The sequence below is a fragment of the Silurus aristotelis genome, assembly GCF_946808225.1.
Source record: "Silurus aristotelis genome assembly, chromosome: 26".
In the NCBI taxonomy this organism is placed as follows: domain Eukaryota; kingdom Metazoa; phylum Chordata; class Actinopteri; order Siluriformes; family Siluridae; genus Silurus; species Silurus aristotelis.
The window spans coordinates 6,115,595-6,132,747 of NC_139599.1; the positions used below are offsets into that span (position 1 = coordinate 6,115,595).

Consider the following 17,153-nt stretch of genomic DNA (forward strand, 5'->3'; position numbering starts at 1 on the left):
TGAATGCGGTAGTATACTGTAATTTGTCTATAATTTTAAAAATTACGCTACATAATTTAGCAAAACAAAGCAATTTACAGTACCATGCAGTATAAACTATACAGTATATATGTATTCGGTGACGAGCGCCGGTTCGCGAGTGGAGGGCGGTGCAAACACTGCTACGTTTGCCTGCCAAATGTTGTTGTATAATTATCGCCATCGTAAGATCGAAAAATAGTCATTCGAACCACTGTAACTAAGGGACCATCTGTACTATCATAATAAAGATGACTTTCATTACTCATTAAAAATTCAATACATTGAAAATTTTAAAGTAAAAAAAATTGGACAATTACCAAGTTTACAGAATTGTATATCCTTTTTCGCATTAGTTTACGTGATCATAATAAACTCTAAAGTATGGAAGAAACAAATTTTTGTAATTTAAGTTATTTTTCCTGAAAAACCTAAAACCTAAATTTCACCTAAATGGCTCTGACTACAGTTGAATTTAAGTATTAGGTAATATATATATAATTAACAGTATCTATAACACATACTATGTATTTCTATATTATTTACAGAATATTTGCTTAATGACTTCAGAGAAACATAATCCTAATCGATTTAGAAAAGTGATAAGAAAAGTCTTATGCATATTTCTCCCTAAAACATGTTTCTGTACTGCATTGAAGAAAAAAAAAGGGGGAGAGACTGGAAAAACAGGAGGCTTTATTGTATCTCCGTTAGTAAGCGATTTTTGTTGGTTTCTCTGAATATCCCTGTTGTTTCCTTTCTCGATTCACTGCGTGTGGGCGCATGACACTATCCACATAGATCAACCTGATGATGTGGTGCTCATGATCGAAAATTTTAATTCAGGACTCAGGAATACAAACAATTGTAAAAGATAACAAAAGAAAAAGGAAAAACCTTTTTAAAGGTTCCAAAGCTAGATCCTAATGGTAATGTAAAATATCCAGGATTATGCTGAACAGACTTGTATCAATAAAAAAATGGCTTAGTGTTGATATTACATCATCTATAACATTTTATATTTTAGCAAGGCCTGCACAGGGTAAGAGATGGAGAGATAAAGAGAGTGAGATGGATGGAGAGAGAGAGAGAGAGAGAGAGAGAGAGAGAGAGAGAGAGAGAGAGAGAGTAAAAGTAACGACAAGAGTCGGAGTGGCAAAGAGAATTAGTGAAACCAAATGAATAAAAAAGGCAGAAAAGTCAGAGATAAATAAAGGAAGCAAAGCAATCAGAACAATGGGATGGAGGGAGGGAGGGAGGGAGGGAGAAAGGGAGGGAGAAAAAGAGGGAGGGCGAAAGAGAACAAGTGATGGATGGAGTGAAAACAGAGAAAGAGAGATAATAAGGAGCAGGCAACCGTTGCCCCGCTGTGAGCCCCCCTCCCTTCTTAACACAGACGGATGAAACCATTGAGGATGATATTGGAGGGGTGTACATTCACGAGATTTCCATTATTACGGCTTATCTCACATAAGCCTATAATCCATGAAACATTCACATGCACGTTTTTTTTTTTTAGAGAACATAACTATGCTTTTACTGACGCTTTAGGTTGTTGCTCCACAAGACAAAGTGTCAGTCAGTTTTCCTCAGGTTACATGGTTGGACTGAACTCAGTGAACCCACCGAGTGCGTATATCGCCTGTTCTACAACTCACTTACCCTGCATCCTCCATCTTTTGTAGCACAGGATTTATTACTGTCACTGTGGAGCTATATTTACTTCATAGACTCCCTTTTTCCATACATAACACAACAGTGTTGTCCAATAAAGTGCAAAGACTAACTGCTCTAATGAATAATAATGCAAATAATTCACACATTCTTTTCAGTATATATAAAAAATTCTAATCCCACTGTTCAGTGATCAATGTGTTCAAATAGTTCACTTTAGAACCTATACACAGCTATTGTTTCTCATCAGGATAAAAAATAAAGCCTAATGTAGCACAAAAGACAAGCTACAAGCAAGCTTGATATTGTAAACATAGGCTAGTTTGGGGTTTAACAACTGTGAGTCAAAACTCACGCATAAAAAAGAAAGGAAACGGAAGATAGCTTTTTGTGCTCTATTGACAAATTTTTGAGGTTAAAAATCACCTAGAATTTCACATCTGAGGAGAAATAACAGTTCCTGTGTTGTTATACTGTCTTTCCCTATCAAAATGAATCAGGTATTACACCTAGCAGATATGTTGTTAGAAGCTCAATTCTATTCAATTCAGTTTTATTTGCATTTAACAATGGACAATGTCTCAAAGCAGCTTTACAGAGATAAAGTAAATAAAAAAATAGTAGTTTGTTCCTTATAATTGTAAGTTTGTCCCTAATGAGTGAGCCAGTGGTGACTGTGGCAAGGGAAAACCCCCTTAGATGGCATGAGGAAGAAACTTTAAGAGGAACCAAACTCAAATGGATGGCACCGATTGTCCATTTATTACAGTTCCATCATTCTTAAGGTGTGCAGTGAAATCACTGTTAGAGGGAAAAGGCCTGGATTTGCATTGATACGTTCATGCATATTTTTTTTTTCAGGACATCACTTTACCTTTGACTTTTCCAGAATCCTAAATACAAGAATCGTTCTAGTTCCTGTTCTAGTTAAAAAAAAAAAAAATAAATAAAAAAAATAAATAAATAATAATAATAATAATAATAATAATAATAATAATAATAATAATAATAATAATAATAATAACAAGCTAAAATAGAAGTGCCTGTCAAAGGTTTGGAAACACTTTTATAATTTTTTGAGACACATGCATATTCCTTTTTATATATATTTATTTATATTTATATTTAATTATATGCAACAAACTAGGTAAAAGGCAAAAACACACAAGAATTGTGAATTACGCAGTGAATTACAGGAAAAAAGTTCTGTGGAAAGATGAGTCCATATTTAAAAATTTTGGCGCAAACAAAACATTTATGCAAGGCAAATAACAGGAGAGATGTTAGCAGACTGCCTCCACAGTTATACATGGAAGTGGAAGCTTAATGGTTTGGGATTGTTTTGGAGCAGGGAAGGATGAAGATTAACTCTGGTTGAAAAGAATACTGAACCAACATGGCTACCATTATGTAATTCAACACCATACAATTCTGTCTGGACTGCGGCTCATTAAAACCAACTTCGCCGTACAACAATAAAATGAAGCTGAGGAATATGTCCAAGCGTTATTTAGAGAGCAAACAGTCAACAGTATCATGGAATGGCCTGCCTATTCCCGGGACCTCAATCCTATTGAATTGCTCTGGGATGAATTGGATCACAAGGTCAGAAAGAAATATCCAACTAATAAAGAATTCCCTTGGCGAGTTTTACAAGAGGCATGGCAAAGTATTTCAGTAGAATTTTCGGAGAAAGAAACTGTCTGGATGCCAAGAGTCTGTTAAGCTGTTATTCATGCTGAGGGATGATTTTTTTGTGAAAATAAAACTATACATTTATATATTCGTTTGGTCAAAATAAATCTTAATACATTTGAATTGCCCAATTTTCTTGCATACAAACAAAAGGAACATGCATGTGTCTCTCGAAAACGTTAAAAGACTGAGTGTTTTCAAACTTTTGACAGACATGTCATGAAGCAACAAAATGCAGAAAATAGTTTAATAAAAAAAAAAAGTTTTTTTTACACTAGCGACTCAAGACAAACTGTGCAAATTGTCATACATTCCCCAATCTCTCAAAGCAAAAAGAAACCTCCTGAAGGACGAAACTGCTGTTTGTAATAGTAGCTGAGCGTTTAATTTTAAAAGGATTTTAACAGCATATCTGAGGAAAATATTTGTTCTTGGATTTGTTTTCGCTGACAGTCAGCTTGTTGCAAATCTGTTTGCATAACAGTACAATGCTAGCTAGTTAAATCGTTAGCACCATGACTAGCTAAATGCTCAGTGGCCATCGATTTAGCTGCCTAGCAACAGTGTTTTTACACCTTATCATTTTATTTGATTCATCTTTCTTTGTTAAACATGAAAATACAACAAAGGAATACCTCAAGAAATGTGGGGTTTATACTGATGTGTGTGTGTGTGTGTGTGTGTGTGTGTGTGTGTGTGTGTGTGTGTGTGTGTGTGTGTATGCTGGGGACAAACAGAAATATGGGTCTTCAGAGTGTATGAGTGCAGTCATGGGTATTGCTTAAATACATTGTTACTCAGCAGTTTCATGCCTGGGTTCTTACACTGATAGAAGCATGAAGGCATAAATAAGAAGATATGTGATTTAACGAGTCAGCATGATTCCAAGAAAAAAATATACAATAGCCTAAAAGTAGCTTTAAGCTAGTTAGTATAGAGACTAGTTTTAAACAACAACCGGCTGCGAACAAACATCTGAAACGCTTCATAATAAAAGGAGAGACTGAATAAATAGAGAGGGGCATAAAAAATGAATGCAAAACAGATGCAAAAAATATATCAGATGTCGTTTCCATTAAACGTCAAGCTGTTTCAAAGAACACTGAGGCCTGTTGGGCTTCATTTGCAAATCGGTGACAAATCAGAGTTTTTGGTGACACTGAGGTTGTACGCTGAAAATTTTATGGTGAGAGAGAAGAACAGGAACAGAGACAGAAACACACAAATGAACAGAGCTGATGGAGAAATAATGAGGCAGGTTACAAGAGAGAATACGTACACTTCGTGTGTGAGTGTGTGTATACTTGTAAAGCAGCTGCTTTATTACGCTCCACTTTAAAGCCTGAATGATGAGAAAATAAAAACTGCACTTCGCTTATTGCCTGAGCTACAAAATAGAAAAGGATAAAGAAATGAGAGAAAAAAAGAGGCATGTGTGGAGATTCCATGGTGACGAGCTCAAAGCAGCTTCCAAAGGGACCACAGGACTGAAAGCCTTCGGTCAATGGATTTGCGCATAAATGATAAAATAGGTATAAAGTATTTTGTTTCTTTGAATCATCCCTTCATCACCTTTCGCTCAGTTTTCTCCTCGGCAGAGGGGAATTCTCTATCATTATGTCATTAAATTTGCTCGATTATAAGCAATAAATCATAGCACATTGAGTCGAATTAGAGCTCTAATTACATCTCAGCTTCAGAATTATTGGCACCCTTCCTAAAAATGCAGAGCTTCATATTACATCACTCAGAATTATCTTTTTATAATAGTAAGGCTCATCGAATGTTATTTCCAAGAAAACTGAATAGTGCAATATTAAAACTTTATTTTTTATATTAATTGATTCAATATTAAAACTGATCATTTTCAATGCACCCTGATTATTATTTTTTTAAATAATTTTTCTTAAAAAGGTTGAGGCTAAAGAGGTTGCATATACTTAAAAGATTGATTCTTTAAAAAAATTATAATAAGTAACAAGTAATAAGTATTTTGAAACAGTGGTCCTTTAAAACTGCTCTTTAGGGCTGGAAAAACATTTCTGGGGTGAAAACACTAACTTTAACAAATATTATCTATTACTAAAATTATATTATATATCTTTGTGTGGAAACTTGCATCATATTATGTCATCTTTATAAAACTCTAGCCCATCTCTATAAAATCATTTTAGCCCATTAATATGAAGGGTGCCAATAATTATGTTATGGCCCACAGGTTAGAAACCTATGATTTATGCTCTTGGCCAATCTGTGTGTATGGGTCTTTTATCTTATGTAGACTATGGCCTGCTGTATAAGTATTAATGCTTGATTATGTAACAGGTGCTTTCCTCTTAAACACTACACATAATATTAACCACACTGCTGTTGACTAAATCCTGAATGTCAGAATTATCTTTTACCTTTTGTGCATGAACTTGTGACCTCAGTAATGTGTTCATGGAAACAATAAAAGAAATTGGGGACTTACCCATTTTTGTACTTATGTCTATCCATCTTAAGCCATGACTTACACGTTATGAAGTCTGACTGAGCTTTGAAATTGTTTAACCAGAATCTGGCACTGTGAGAAAGAGGGCTTTATGGAGCTGTCTGGTTAGAGCTTAACTAACAGAGTAATAATGGGGCAATTTGAAGAACTATCCCAAGGTCTTAGGTGCATTTTTTCCTCCTGAGACACACACACACCAACAAACACATGCACACTGTATTTACATATAGACACATGCTTTCTTCTCACTTCACCAGTGTTGCCAAGGTCAGCGGAATGTTCCGGTTTAATGATTGCAGAGAGATACATGAGGGCCATGATCTGAGCAGGTTTCATGCTGACTGGGCCTGCATAATCCCAAGCACAAGGCCAAAGCAACTTGCAATTTAAAAGTCCATAAGTGTTACCCAACCAGCCTGAACAACCTGGAGCAAATTTGCAGAGAAGAACACAAAGAAGGGGCACACTGAGATTTTAGTCGCGATTTGATTGTCTGAGACAAATTTTGAAAATGCTAAAAGAGTCCTTTAATCCTAGGCTAAAATATGCAGCCGATTAATAGTGTTGCCCGGGTTCGATCCCCGGTCAGAGAACCGACCCCAGCCATTAGGGTTGCACAAGCCAGTGCACTCTTAGTGCCGGTCCCAAGCCTGGATAAATGGGGATGGTTGCATTAGGAAGGGAATCCAGCGTAAAAACATGTGCCAAATCAAACATGTGGATGATCTAGTGTTGTGATTTTTTTCTATGAAATTCTTCCAGTGTCAGAAGGTTTCAGACACTTTCCTGCAATGTGACTTCTCCTGTGATGACTGTCAAAGAAAGAAACAACATGAGCGCCAAACCTGATAATTCAATTAGCATGACAACTTCAAAATACCTCAGAGAAAATGTCGAAACAAGTCGTGTGGACAGCATAGCAAGAAGAGATGGAAGGAAAGGAGCATTTGTATGATGGTTTTATTATCAAGGCATGTCATGAACTTTAATGCTTCAGATTGTTTGTGTTTGCAGCTAGCTGCTATTAATGAGAGAATGCGGGTCTGAATGTGTCACGGATTGATGACAAAACTTCGGACGAGTCGGTTTTCTTGTGTTTGACAGTCGTACACTCTGACATTGTGAAAACTGAGATCCTACTGTGTGACATGGGGATGACATTCATACAGTCTGACCAGCAACAATTGGAAAGGACTATTAAAAATTACACAGTGTGCTCCCGACATTGATGCGTGGGGGTTGATGACTTATGCATGCAAAGATACTTCAGTCTTTTGTTTTTCACCAAAATATTTCCCAACAAAAACAAAAACAATGTCATCTACAATAATATATATTGATTCAGGTTCCAGTGTTTTATAAGTAACATGAGAGACATGTTTCCTGCTAGAATAAACCTAAAGTGAACAACAGCCAGCTGGGCTTCTCTTGATTTGCTCTCTAAGGCACTTTGCAAGCTTCATTGGTCGGCTTCATAGCACAATGTAAGGACTTTTGGAGAACTGAAGGATATGGACTATTGGTCAAAGGGCAGTGGGGAGTGGTGGTTCAGTGCTTAAGGCTCTGGGTTACTGATCATATGGTCAGGGGTTTAAGCCCCAGCACTGCCAAGCTGCCACTGTTAGGCCCTTGAGCAAGGCACTTAACCCTATCTGCTCCAGATGCACCCAACCATGGCTGACCCTGCGCTCTGACCCCAGCAACCTAAACATCACTGAGATATTTGAAGAAATTAAAATTTTCTCTGTGGGATCAATAAAGTATTCTATATAAATAACTAGAATGTGACATTTCCTGAAGAAAATGTGAGTGGTGATGGTCGGTGCATAACTGGACACCGGGTGTGCGTTGTCTTTAGGCCCGACCGCGCTGTTTTTAGTGCCGACTGCGAGACACGATCATACTTCGGGAGACGAGCGTTTCGATAGCTTGCATGCTATTATTGCCCTCTGTTTCCGAGGGGCGGGGCTAGTGACATTACATGACATCAACACATACCCTGGGTTCGACTCCCCTCGCCGTGCCGTGTGTTTAGACGTGTCATACAACTGTGTCCCCGTACTTTTGTCGTTTTGCCTTTTGCATGTTTCCACCCACATGACATCACACGATGTCAAGCGGCGTCGATATGGCACTCCAACGGTAATTCCCCAGACTGTGCCCAATGGTTTGAGGTGTCACACATCCGGGTTGACCCGTGTTTAACGATGCGGTAAGGTAATAGTTTTGCATGGTGGGCATGGCCTATGATGTCATGTGACGTCATCGGTTCAGCTGGGGTTCAACTCCCCAACTGTGCCGAGTGTTTGGACATATCACATGGCCATTTCTGAGCACCTTCGTTTCTTTGCCTATTTGGGCTAATTGTGGGGGTGTGGCCTGAAGCTATATTACCCACAGTGCAACTCCCTATGCTGGGCTTGTCCATTGATATATCACGTCTCCCTTTCTGTATTTTTGTGACCCACCCACTTTGTTGCCACCAGCCCCCTTCCCCCATTGAGTGTGGGATAAGAGCATGTCCCATAATGCATTTCCCGCCCCACCGGGCTGTTTGGTTTGATATATGGCATGCCTGGGGTCTGTGAGCTTTGCCCCAGCTCATTCACTCTATGTGTGTCAATGTATATGAATCCTATGTTTCCTCATTTAATTCAATGGGGGTGATTAATTGCCCCTTCCCCATTGATACTGGGATTTTTTATATTTGTGTGGTGTATGGGCACAATCTGCTTTACACCCTGGATGAGTGGACATGTACGGACTTGTGGGGCGATTGTGGGCCGAACAGTGTGGTCTGTTGCTGAATGGGTCTGAGGTTTGAGGGGCAGATGGTCGCGACCCACTCTGCACCCCCTACGAGTGGATATGCCATATGTGCATGTCAGATGCTCAACGGCTGAGCTGTGACACACAAGTTTAATTCCCGATTCATTTTCTAGAAATTTGCCCTTTTCGATCATGTGATCGAAAACGGCTGGGGCAAATCCTTAGAAAAGTAATAGCACACCTGACCGCACGATTTGAGGTATCACTCGTGGTGCTGTGGCAAAAACTGCGGGACGAGTTGTGCGCCGAAAATTTGTTCGGACGAATTTGCTAAATTGTAATATTGATGCTTTGCAAGCACCACTAAAAATAAAAAAAAGCATGTGGAAGCCTTTGTAAACAATCACTCATTTTATTTGAAGTTAAAACATGTTTGCTACTTTTTAATTGTACTGCTTTAAGACTTCTGCTTAAAGCAGAGGTCTAATGGCATAGGACAGTTTCCATCCACAGAGTAAGAATGCATGGCCAAGAGCCACATCTGGGCACCATGTAATTACAGTTTATCAGTGAAGTGATGTCTGATCATGGTGCTGGGTTACATAGCGGTGCAGGTCACTCCAATCCCAGCATGCGCTAAAAGGAAGCTAGAGGAGTTCACTGGTGGATATTGCTGCTTAAATGATACTGATATGAGACTGGTTTTGTTCTTTTGATTAACTTTAAGCTTCCCAGAGCAGTGGAAAAACCTTAGTTGAACTCACCCTGAAGCACTAAACATAGACCACAATTTAATTTCTGCACCCTGTATCGTCTGACAACGCAACGTGAGAAGACAAAACGGAATTAAGGTTCCGAAGGAAGCTGTCTTACAAATTTTGCATCAAATCAGCACAAATGTTCTAACTTGCTCCTCATTTGGTATTAATCATGGAAACATGGATCTGATTACTAAAGGAAAAGAAGAAGTGGACAGAATATCTAATAGGCACCAACAAACAAACGTGAATGGTGATAGAACGTATTAAACATAACGCAAAACTCAACAATCAGTCTTGGTCTAGAAATCCAACACAGGTTTCAAGCACACTTCAAGTTTCAACTTCCAAACTATGCTAATTAACTCCAAAATGATTATAATGTCTTTAAGGGGGAAAAATGTGCTTTTGTCCAGTCCTACAGGAACCAATGCTTGCTAGATTAATAACTATACCATTATACAATATTTTATTTGCACTGAGGAACTAGTGGCACAGAGGAAACCGAATATGGAGAGTTATTGGTTTGAATCCCAGTTAAAGCACCAAGAGATGCTGACTTAGTATAAGAATTCTTGGCATCCTACCTTGGCACAATGCTGCAGCTGAAGTCCCAAATGGTGTTTATTTTCACTTGATAGTAAACAGTAAAAAGCAAGATGTGTGTAAATACTCCAACATCCTGGTGATAGAACATAATTCCCAAAATACAAAATTCAATCTTTCTGAACAGCTGGGATTTTGACAATGATAACTAAAGACTTGTAATGAGCACCAATTAAATTTTTTTAAATACCAGGATGTTTTTTGCCTCACCTACTCCTCTCCAAACACCATTATTAGTATTCTTAGATAGTATTCTTAGGATTTCCAAGATCCTGACCTGTTTTTTTTACTAGCATGAGGAAATGCTGTTGATGGAAACTACAAAATAAGATGTGCTCCAGGGCCGGGATCCCACGGGACCCACGAGATAGGGGTGGATTGTATTTTCATGTGGGTGTGAGCAGGCAATCAGATATGAAGCATTGCTAAGACTAAGAAAGGCCACGTTCATTAATATGGGTGCGGTGCGCATTTGCCACCTTCGTTCATTCATCTTTTGGAGCAGCTTCTTTCCGGTCACGGACTTGCTAGCAATAACGAAATTATGTTTCAATTCATTTGAAAACTCTGCAGAAAGAAACGCACAGTAGAATAACAGTGCTTGCCAAAAATGGTAGTATACAGCTTTTACATTTTACCTTTACTCACCTAACCTCATTCATATAACACACTGATACACTGTACTGGGGCTCATTACTGTTTAACAGCCTTGTTCACCTCAAATGAGAGAAATAATATTTTATGAGCCCCACAACTACAGCAGTACAATCACAGATCACCTGACGCAGACATAAGCTATACGACTTCATGATGTGCCTGAGTGACATCACACATGTCTGGCACCTACTGTTCCTTCCTACTATTGCTTATAATGTACTGACTGAGTTTTATAAGTGGGCACAGACACTGTGCACCAAAATACATTCAAATTGCGAATGTATTTACATATTCATTGGTCCAGAGATCCAACTACATCTGCATTGGATCACAGTGAGTGACATGATCTAAAGGGAGGAATACAGAACAGTCTTTACACTTTTATTCATAGTTCCATAATACACAAGTATTATTCCTAGTTCCTGCCATAGTCCTGCCCTGATTCAACTAAGCAGGGAATTAGCAAACCTTAGAATGTCTAGGAAAACCAACCTTTTTTTTATTCTCTTAAAGACAAACCAAAGATTCTTTAAATGTTTTGCAGATATGAACCCCTTCAGTTGTCAAAGAAATGTCATGAACCCCCTTTTGAACATAATCTCATCAGTCCATTTACAGACCATTTTAATCTTAGCTTTGTTATGTAAAAATGGCCTGAGAGTTTTATAATTCCTGAAATTTCAACCATCAAGCTTTTTCACCAGCCTATGCAAGAAAATAAAAGAATGCACGCACACAGCGGTCTTGAAATCATGCCATGTTGCACCCCTTTACACTTATTAACCATTTACCATCCCAGAAAGAAATCTTCAAACCACAGAGCCTATAGTCCATAAGTGGAAAGAGATTTTTAAGCAAACATGTTCAAATGTGACAAACTATATGATTGATTTTTGGAAGATTGTGTGGATATTAGTGTCTTTTTCTTTTGGCCTCTGTCTACTAAAAGGATATGCCTAAATTAAGGAGGTCATTAACTCTTTTAACAAAATTGTACCCACTCAAGCCGATATTCACTTTTGGAAAACCTATATTACATATCATTATGAATTAAACACGGGAGGAAATAATGGAATGATAACAGGTGAAAGTAATAGCCCTAAAGTTCATCATTTTTAAATAACACCAATATTTTATTTGTCTTATTTAAAGTATTGTACCAAAGCTAACCATTTCAACTGGCAAAGAATTGGACGGTCAACATATTTAATCCTGTTATAATTACATTTAATGTTGTGGAGCATCGTGAAAACATCTCCATTAAACAAATCTTCAACATAACAAATACCCATGCTTGTTAAAAACCTCTACATAGAACAGCTACCATACAAGTGGCAAACAATATCATTAGACATTTTCACTGCAATCACATCCACCTGGTGGATTATAGCATCATCCGCTCTTCTAACCAAGTTAAGCTTGCAATTGATCAGGATTTGCAATCCTCAGTTGAACTAATGGCTTCTGACCTCATCAAACTACAGGGAAAATGCTAAGAGGTGACAATAGTTTTCAAACCATAGTATGAGTCAAGTCAAGTTTATTTCTATAGCGCTTTTCACAACAGACATTGTCTCAAAGCAGCTTTAAAGAATTTAAGAGTTAAGGTGAACATTTATCCCTGATGAGCAGCCGTGGCTACTGTGGCAAGGGAAAACTTCCTTAGATGTTATGAGGAAGAAACCTTGAGAGGAACCAGACTCAAAAGGGGAACCCATCATCATTTGAGCGACATCAAGACTGTGATTATAAATCTCAAAACAATACAGAACACTAGAGAGTGAGAACTAACATAGGCACCGGAATGTAAGATTATAAGTAATGATCTTTCTACAGTCTTTTACAGTCATTTGTGGTTATGACACTGCAGGAAGACTGAGTACCACTTGTCAAGTCAAGTTTATTTCTATAGCGCTTTTCATGACAGACACTGTCTCAAAGCAGCTTTACAGAAATCAACAGTTAAGGTGAATGGTCTGCATTTATCCCTGATGAGCAGCCGTGGAGACTGTGACAAGGAAAAACTCCCTTAGATCTTCTGCGGAAGAAACCTTGAGAAAGGCAGACTCAAAGGGGGAACCCATCCTCATTTGGGTGACATCAAGAGTTTGATCATAAATCTTTCAACAATACAGAACACTGGAGAATGAGAACTAACATGAGCACTAAAGTGTGTGATTAAAAGTAATGTTCTTTCTACAGTCTTATACAATCATTATGGTTATAAAACTAGGAGCTACTAAGCAACTCAAATAGCTCAACATTTGCGATCATCACAGATGACATGTGTCAGTGTTTTTTCTCTATTCCTATTCTCACCTGTTGTTCACATTTCACATTTCCAATGATGATCACTTGTGTAAAGATCAAGGGAAGGTCCCATGCACAATTCTGGAGCAGTCAATGATTGACAAAGCAGTAAGATTAGACGGTAAGTGAGGAAGTGGCCATGAGGGAAGACTTATGGTTATACAATGCACAAAGCATGTCTTTGTGACTATTGATAAATTAAGGTGAGGCACAAATAAGGAGTGCTCGATAACAAGAAAGTGGACTAAAGTTCACATTTAAGCCCACTTCTGAATGCCTTTTGTGGGTTTAGAATGCTCTAAAAGAGAAACCTTGAATGATTTGGACATGAACTGGTGGCCGATTCAGCCGACAAGTGCGAAAGTCACCTGTGTGATGAGGTATGATGCTGACTACAAAATGATTTTTTTAATAAGCACATACTCTGAAGTGTTTCACTTTTTGCTATCCCATGGAAATATTTTAATAATAATTTTTTTTCAATGAATTGACATGTCATACTATGTACTGATATACGTTTAACGTTGTGTGAAGAATATCAGCTATGTAATAGGAGCTATAAACTGTCATTTCCAAACTATCCTCTCTTTCATTCTCTCTCTCGCTCTATATTAAAGAAAAAAAAAACATAGCTTGTCATGTTCCCGAAAAACCACAATGTCCTGTAGTGAATAACCTAGAATAAATGTAACAAAGTTACATTTACAAAAGTTACATTTACAAAAACAGAGTTAAAAACACTAAATAAGCATTCTCCTGACAGAAAACTTTACCTCATAAATAATTACACACTTTTTTTTGGACAAACCTTCTCCTTCAATGGTTTTTCATTATTTTTTTTTATTATTTTCAACATTAACATTAATAAAGAAGAACCTTCACACAATGAAACAACATAAATGTTTTAGATTTAGTTAAAATTTAAGCCACACTCAACCAACATGGCTACCACAGCATTTTGCAGTCACCGTGCCATCCCATGTTGCCTTGCTTTCCAACTGGATAATGAATCCATTTTTCAAGAAGGAGAGTGATGGAGTCCTGCATCAGATGACCTGACGGCTACAATTACCCAATCTAAATCCAGTTAGATCGAAGGAAAAGCAGCCAACAAGCACTCAACACCTCTGAAAAATCCGGAAAACATTCCTCGATGAAGCTGACTGATATCATGCTAAGAGTGTGCGGTTTTTCAAACACGGCTTCAAAAAACATATTCTGGGTTACACTTTTTGTTTACTACATAATTGAATATTATCCGTTCATAATTTGAATGTTTTGGGTACAATGTAGAATGTTAAAAATAATATAAAAATGAAGAAGAAACATTGAGGGAGAAGGTGTGTCTCAACTTTTGACTGGTAAATCTTTATGTCAAGCATCTTTCATTCAAATCTCTGTGGTAACATTTACTATAGAAACGATCACATACTGCAATGACGCCGGAAGTACTGGTACAGAAATCGAGCTCTTTTAACCAATCAGAAGCGAGCACTGCAGTTTATCCTGTTACACTGTATTTCACACAAGTTTACCCTGAGTGTTGTATACTATACAGGAAGCAGGAAACGACTACTACACGTTTTTACGATTTTCTTTTATTTTCTTATCTTTTTTTTTCCGGATGGGTTGATTTGATGGTGAAGTGGGCGTGGTTAACAAAGAAACGATCTAATGGTGTTCTTGTTCTTAACAAATAATACATAATTACTCGTCGATTTTATAACAGAGGATGTGAAGGGTGCAGTGTGACATCAAGAAGGGTAATGAAGTTGAAAAAAACTGCAAACCCTGGAGGAGCTTAAATCAGTGAATTGGCGCGTGCCTGTGAATTGGGGCGGGGGGCTGCAGAGTAAAGGACCAAGTAGGCAAAGCATTTAATAAATGATAGTAATTATTACAAAATGACATTTTTTAATGAAAAAAAAAATTAAGCCGCAGTCACCTCTATTTTATCGACGCTGCGCGCGCACCCGACCACCTTCATGCCGTGCTGGACGAGAGCGCGCGCGACCGCCGCTCCGATCCCGACCGAGGCACCGGTCACGAGCGCCACTCTGCCTTTCCAACGCTCCATCGGAGAGCGGAGCCGCGCGGGGGTGGATTTCTCCAGATCACCGGTAGAGTGTCTCGTGCAGCCGCGTTATCCAAGCAGATCGCGCGTGTCCCGGTAAACCTAGTGGATCTAAAAACAAGAGTAGCGATCTCTCTCTCTCTCTCTCTCTGTCTCTATCACTTGATCTCCCTCGATCTCTGTCTCTCTCACCCTCACACTCCGTATCTCTTTTAGAAGCGCTGATAAGAACGCCCCAATCCCCGTGCTCAGGATTAAATATTATACATCAAGGCAAAAAAAAAAAAAAAAAAGAGTCAAGACTTGGGTTGGTGTCACCGCCCGCACCTTTTTTCCCCCCCGACTCGACAATCTAGAAAAACTGGAAATGCTGCAAAAGCAATATATATATATATATATATATATATATATATATATATATATATATATATATATATATATATATATATATATATATATATATATATATATTTTTTTTTTTAGAATAAATAAATAGCTGCTACTACAATATATCATTCGTGAAATTCTGACATTAAAGAGTAGATAGATAATTATTAAAATAATAAGATTGTCACTGTGATTGGTTACAGGGCGCCATCTAGAGGCTGGGTAAGATTCTGTAAAAAGAAATGGGTTGCAGTTTGTATGTAAACTTTTTGGGCAAAAGTATGTGGACGCCTGGGCATCACACCCGCATGTTTTTTGTTAAAAATCCCATTCGAGATTCAGTCCCTCGTTTTTGTAATAATAATAATTCTAATAAGTTTTATAATGGTTTTCCAATAGAAACCTGGTTTTGGGTATTTGTGTATCTGCCTTCAAACATACCCAGTTCTGCAGTAATATTAAACAGATTGTGAAATGTATTGGAAACTATTGTTATTACAAAAATTCTAGACATAATGGTGTATGATGTGTTGTAATTGAATGTGTAATTTGGAGCAAGTAATTCGCTCCATCAAGATGCTATTGCTGGGCCCTTGAGCAGGGCCCTTAATCCTTAACTGCTCGGGTGGATAAATTGCACAAAGGTTAGTTTGCTCTAGAAAAATGGCAAAAATGTAAATGTAATCAAGTACAAAGAGGGGAAAGTGGTGGCTCAGTGGTTACAATGTGGATCAGAAGATTACGAAATGCAGCCCCAGATTGGCACAAAACCTCCACCATGCATTACTGTTACCTGCAGACACTCATTATTGTCCCACTCTCCAGTCCGGCAAACTTGTCTCCTGCTAGAACCAAATATTTTTAGCACTTGCTGCCATATTTCTGCACCCAGTTCCTATGTTTTCATCAAGTTGTTTGATCAAGTTGAGTCGCTTAGCCTTGTTTCCATGTCAGAGATAAGAGGATTTTTGGCTGCAATTCTTACATGATCACTTCTGGACAGAATTTTCCAGAGAATAAATGAGTATACCCGGGTCCCACTGGTTTCCATGCCTAAAACATTTGCAGAGTACTGTATGTGCATGTGTGTATATATATATATATATATATATATATATATATATATATATTTTACACACACACATATACACACACTGTAGATTAATTTACTATACCAGCTGCATGGTTTATATTAACGCACACCCAATCTATCAGTATTTATAACCAGTTTATATAGTACAAATTTGTAATCACAATATATAAATAGATACAAAGTATGACACACCACTGGTCTTTAATTTTTCTATAAACAAAATGCCCTGTTTTTAATTGGCTGAAGTAGAAATTCATAATCTACTATGCAAGATACTACTTCAATAAAAAGCCAAAAATTAGGTCTGTGCTGATGGACAACTTTGGTCAGAAATGTTAAGGAAAATATTAAAATAATATAAAACTAGGGCTCAAACTATTCCTTAAATAACTCCGACTAAAAGCATTGAGGAAAATACTCGCTGTGTTTCTACATGGACCATTATTACTGATGCACCACCAGCTAAATTCTGGAGCCCTCTGGACAGGTAAACACTGAAGACGCTGCAGAATGAAAAATGGTGAGAAATTTTTCTAAAAAGGAAACAAATGACTTGCTCATTATAAGTGTACTCATTAATAAAGAAATACTTTTTATCCTATTAATCTAAAAATTATC

The 17,153-nt window shown here is 37.8% G+C and overlaps 1 protein-coding gene across 1 annotated transcript in view; it reads right to left on the reverse strand.

Annotated features, from left to right (window-relative positions):
- dhrs11a (dehydrogenase/reductase 11a) overlaps positions 1 to 15,418 on the reverse strand; it is a 34,200-nt gene extending 18,782 nt beyond the window's left edge. The window contains exon 1 of the mRNA XM_083531639.1: positions 14,927 to 15,418. Coding sequence (XP_083387765.1) covers positions 14,927 to 15,058 — 132 coding nt within the window. The 5' untranslated portion in view covers positions 15,059 to 15,418. The remainder of the gene's footprint in view (positions 1 to 14,926) is intronic.
- Between the last annotated feature and the right edge of the window lie 1,735 nt (positions 15,419 to 17,153).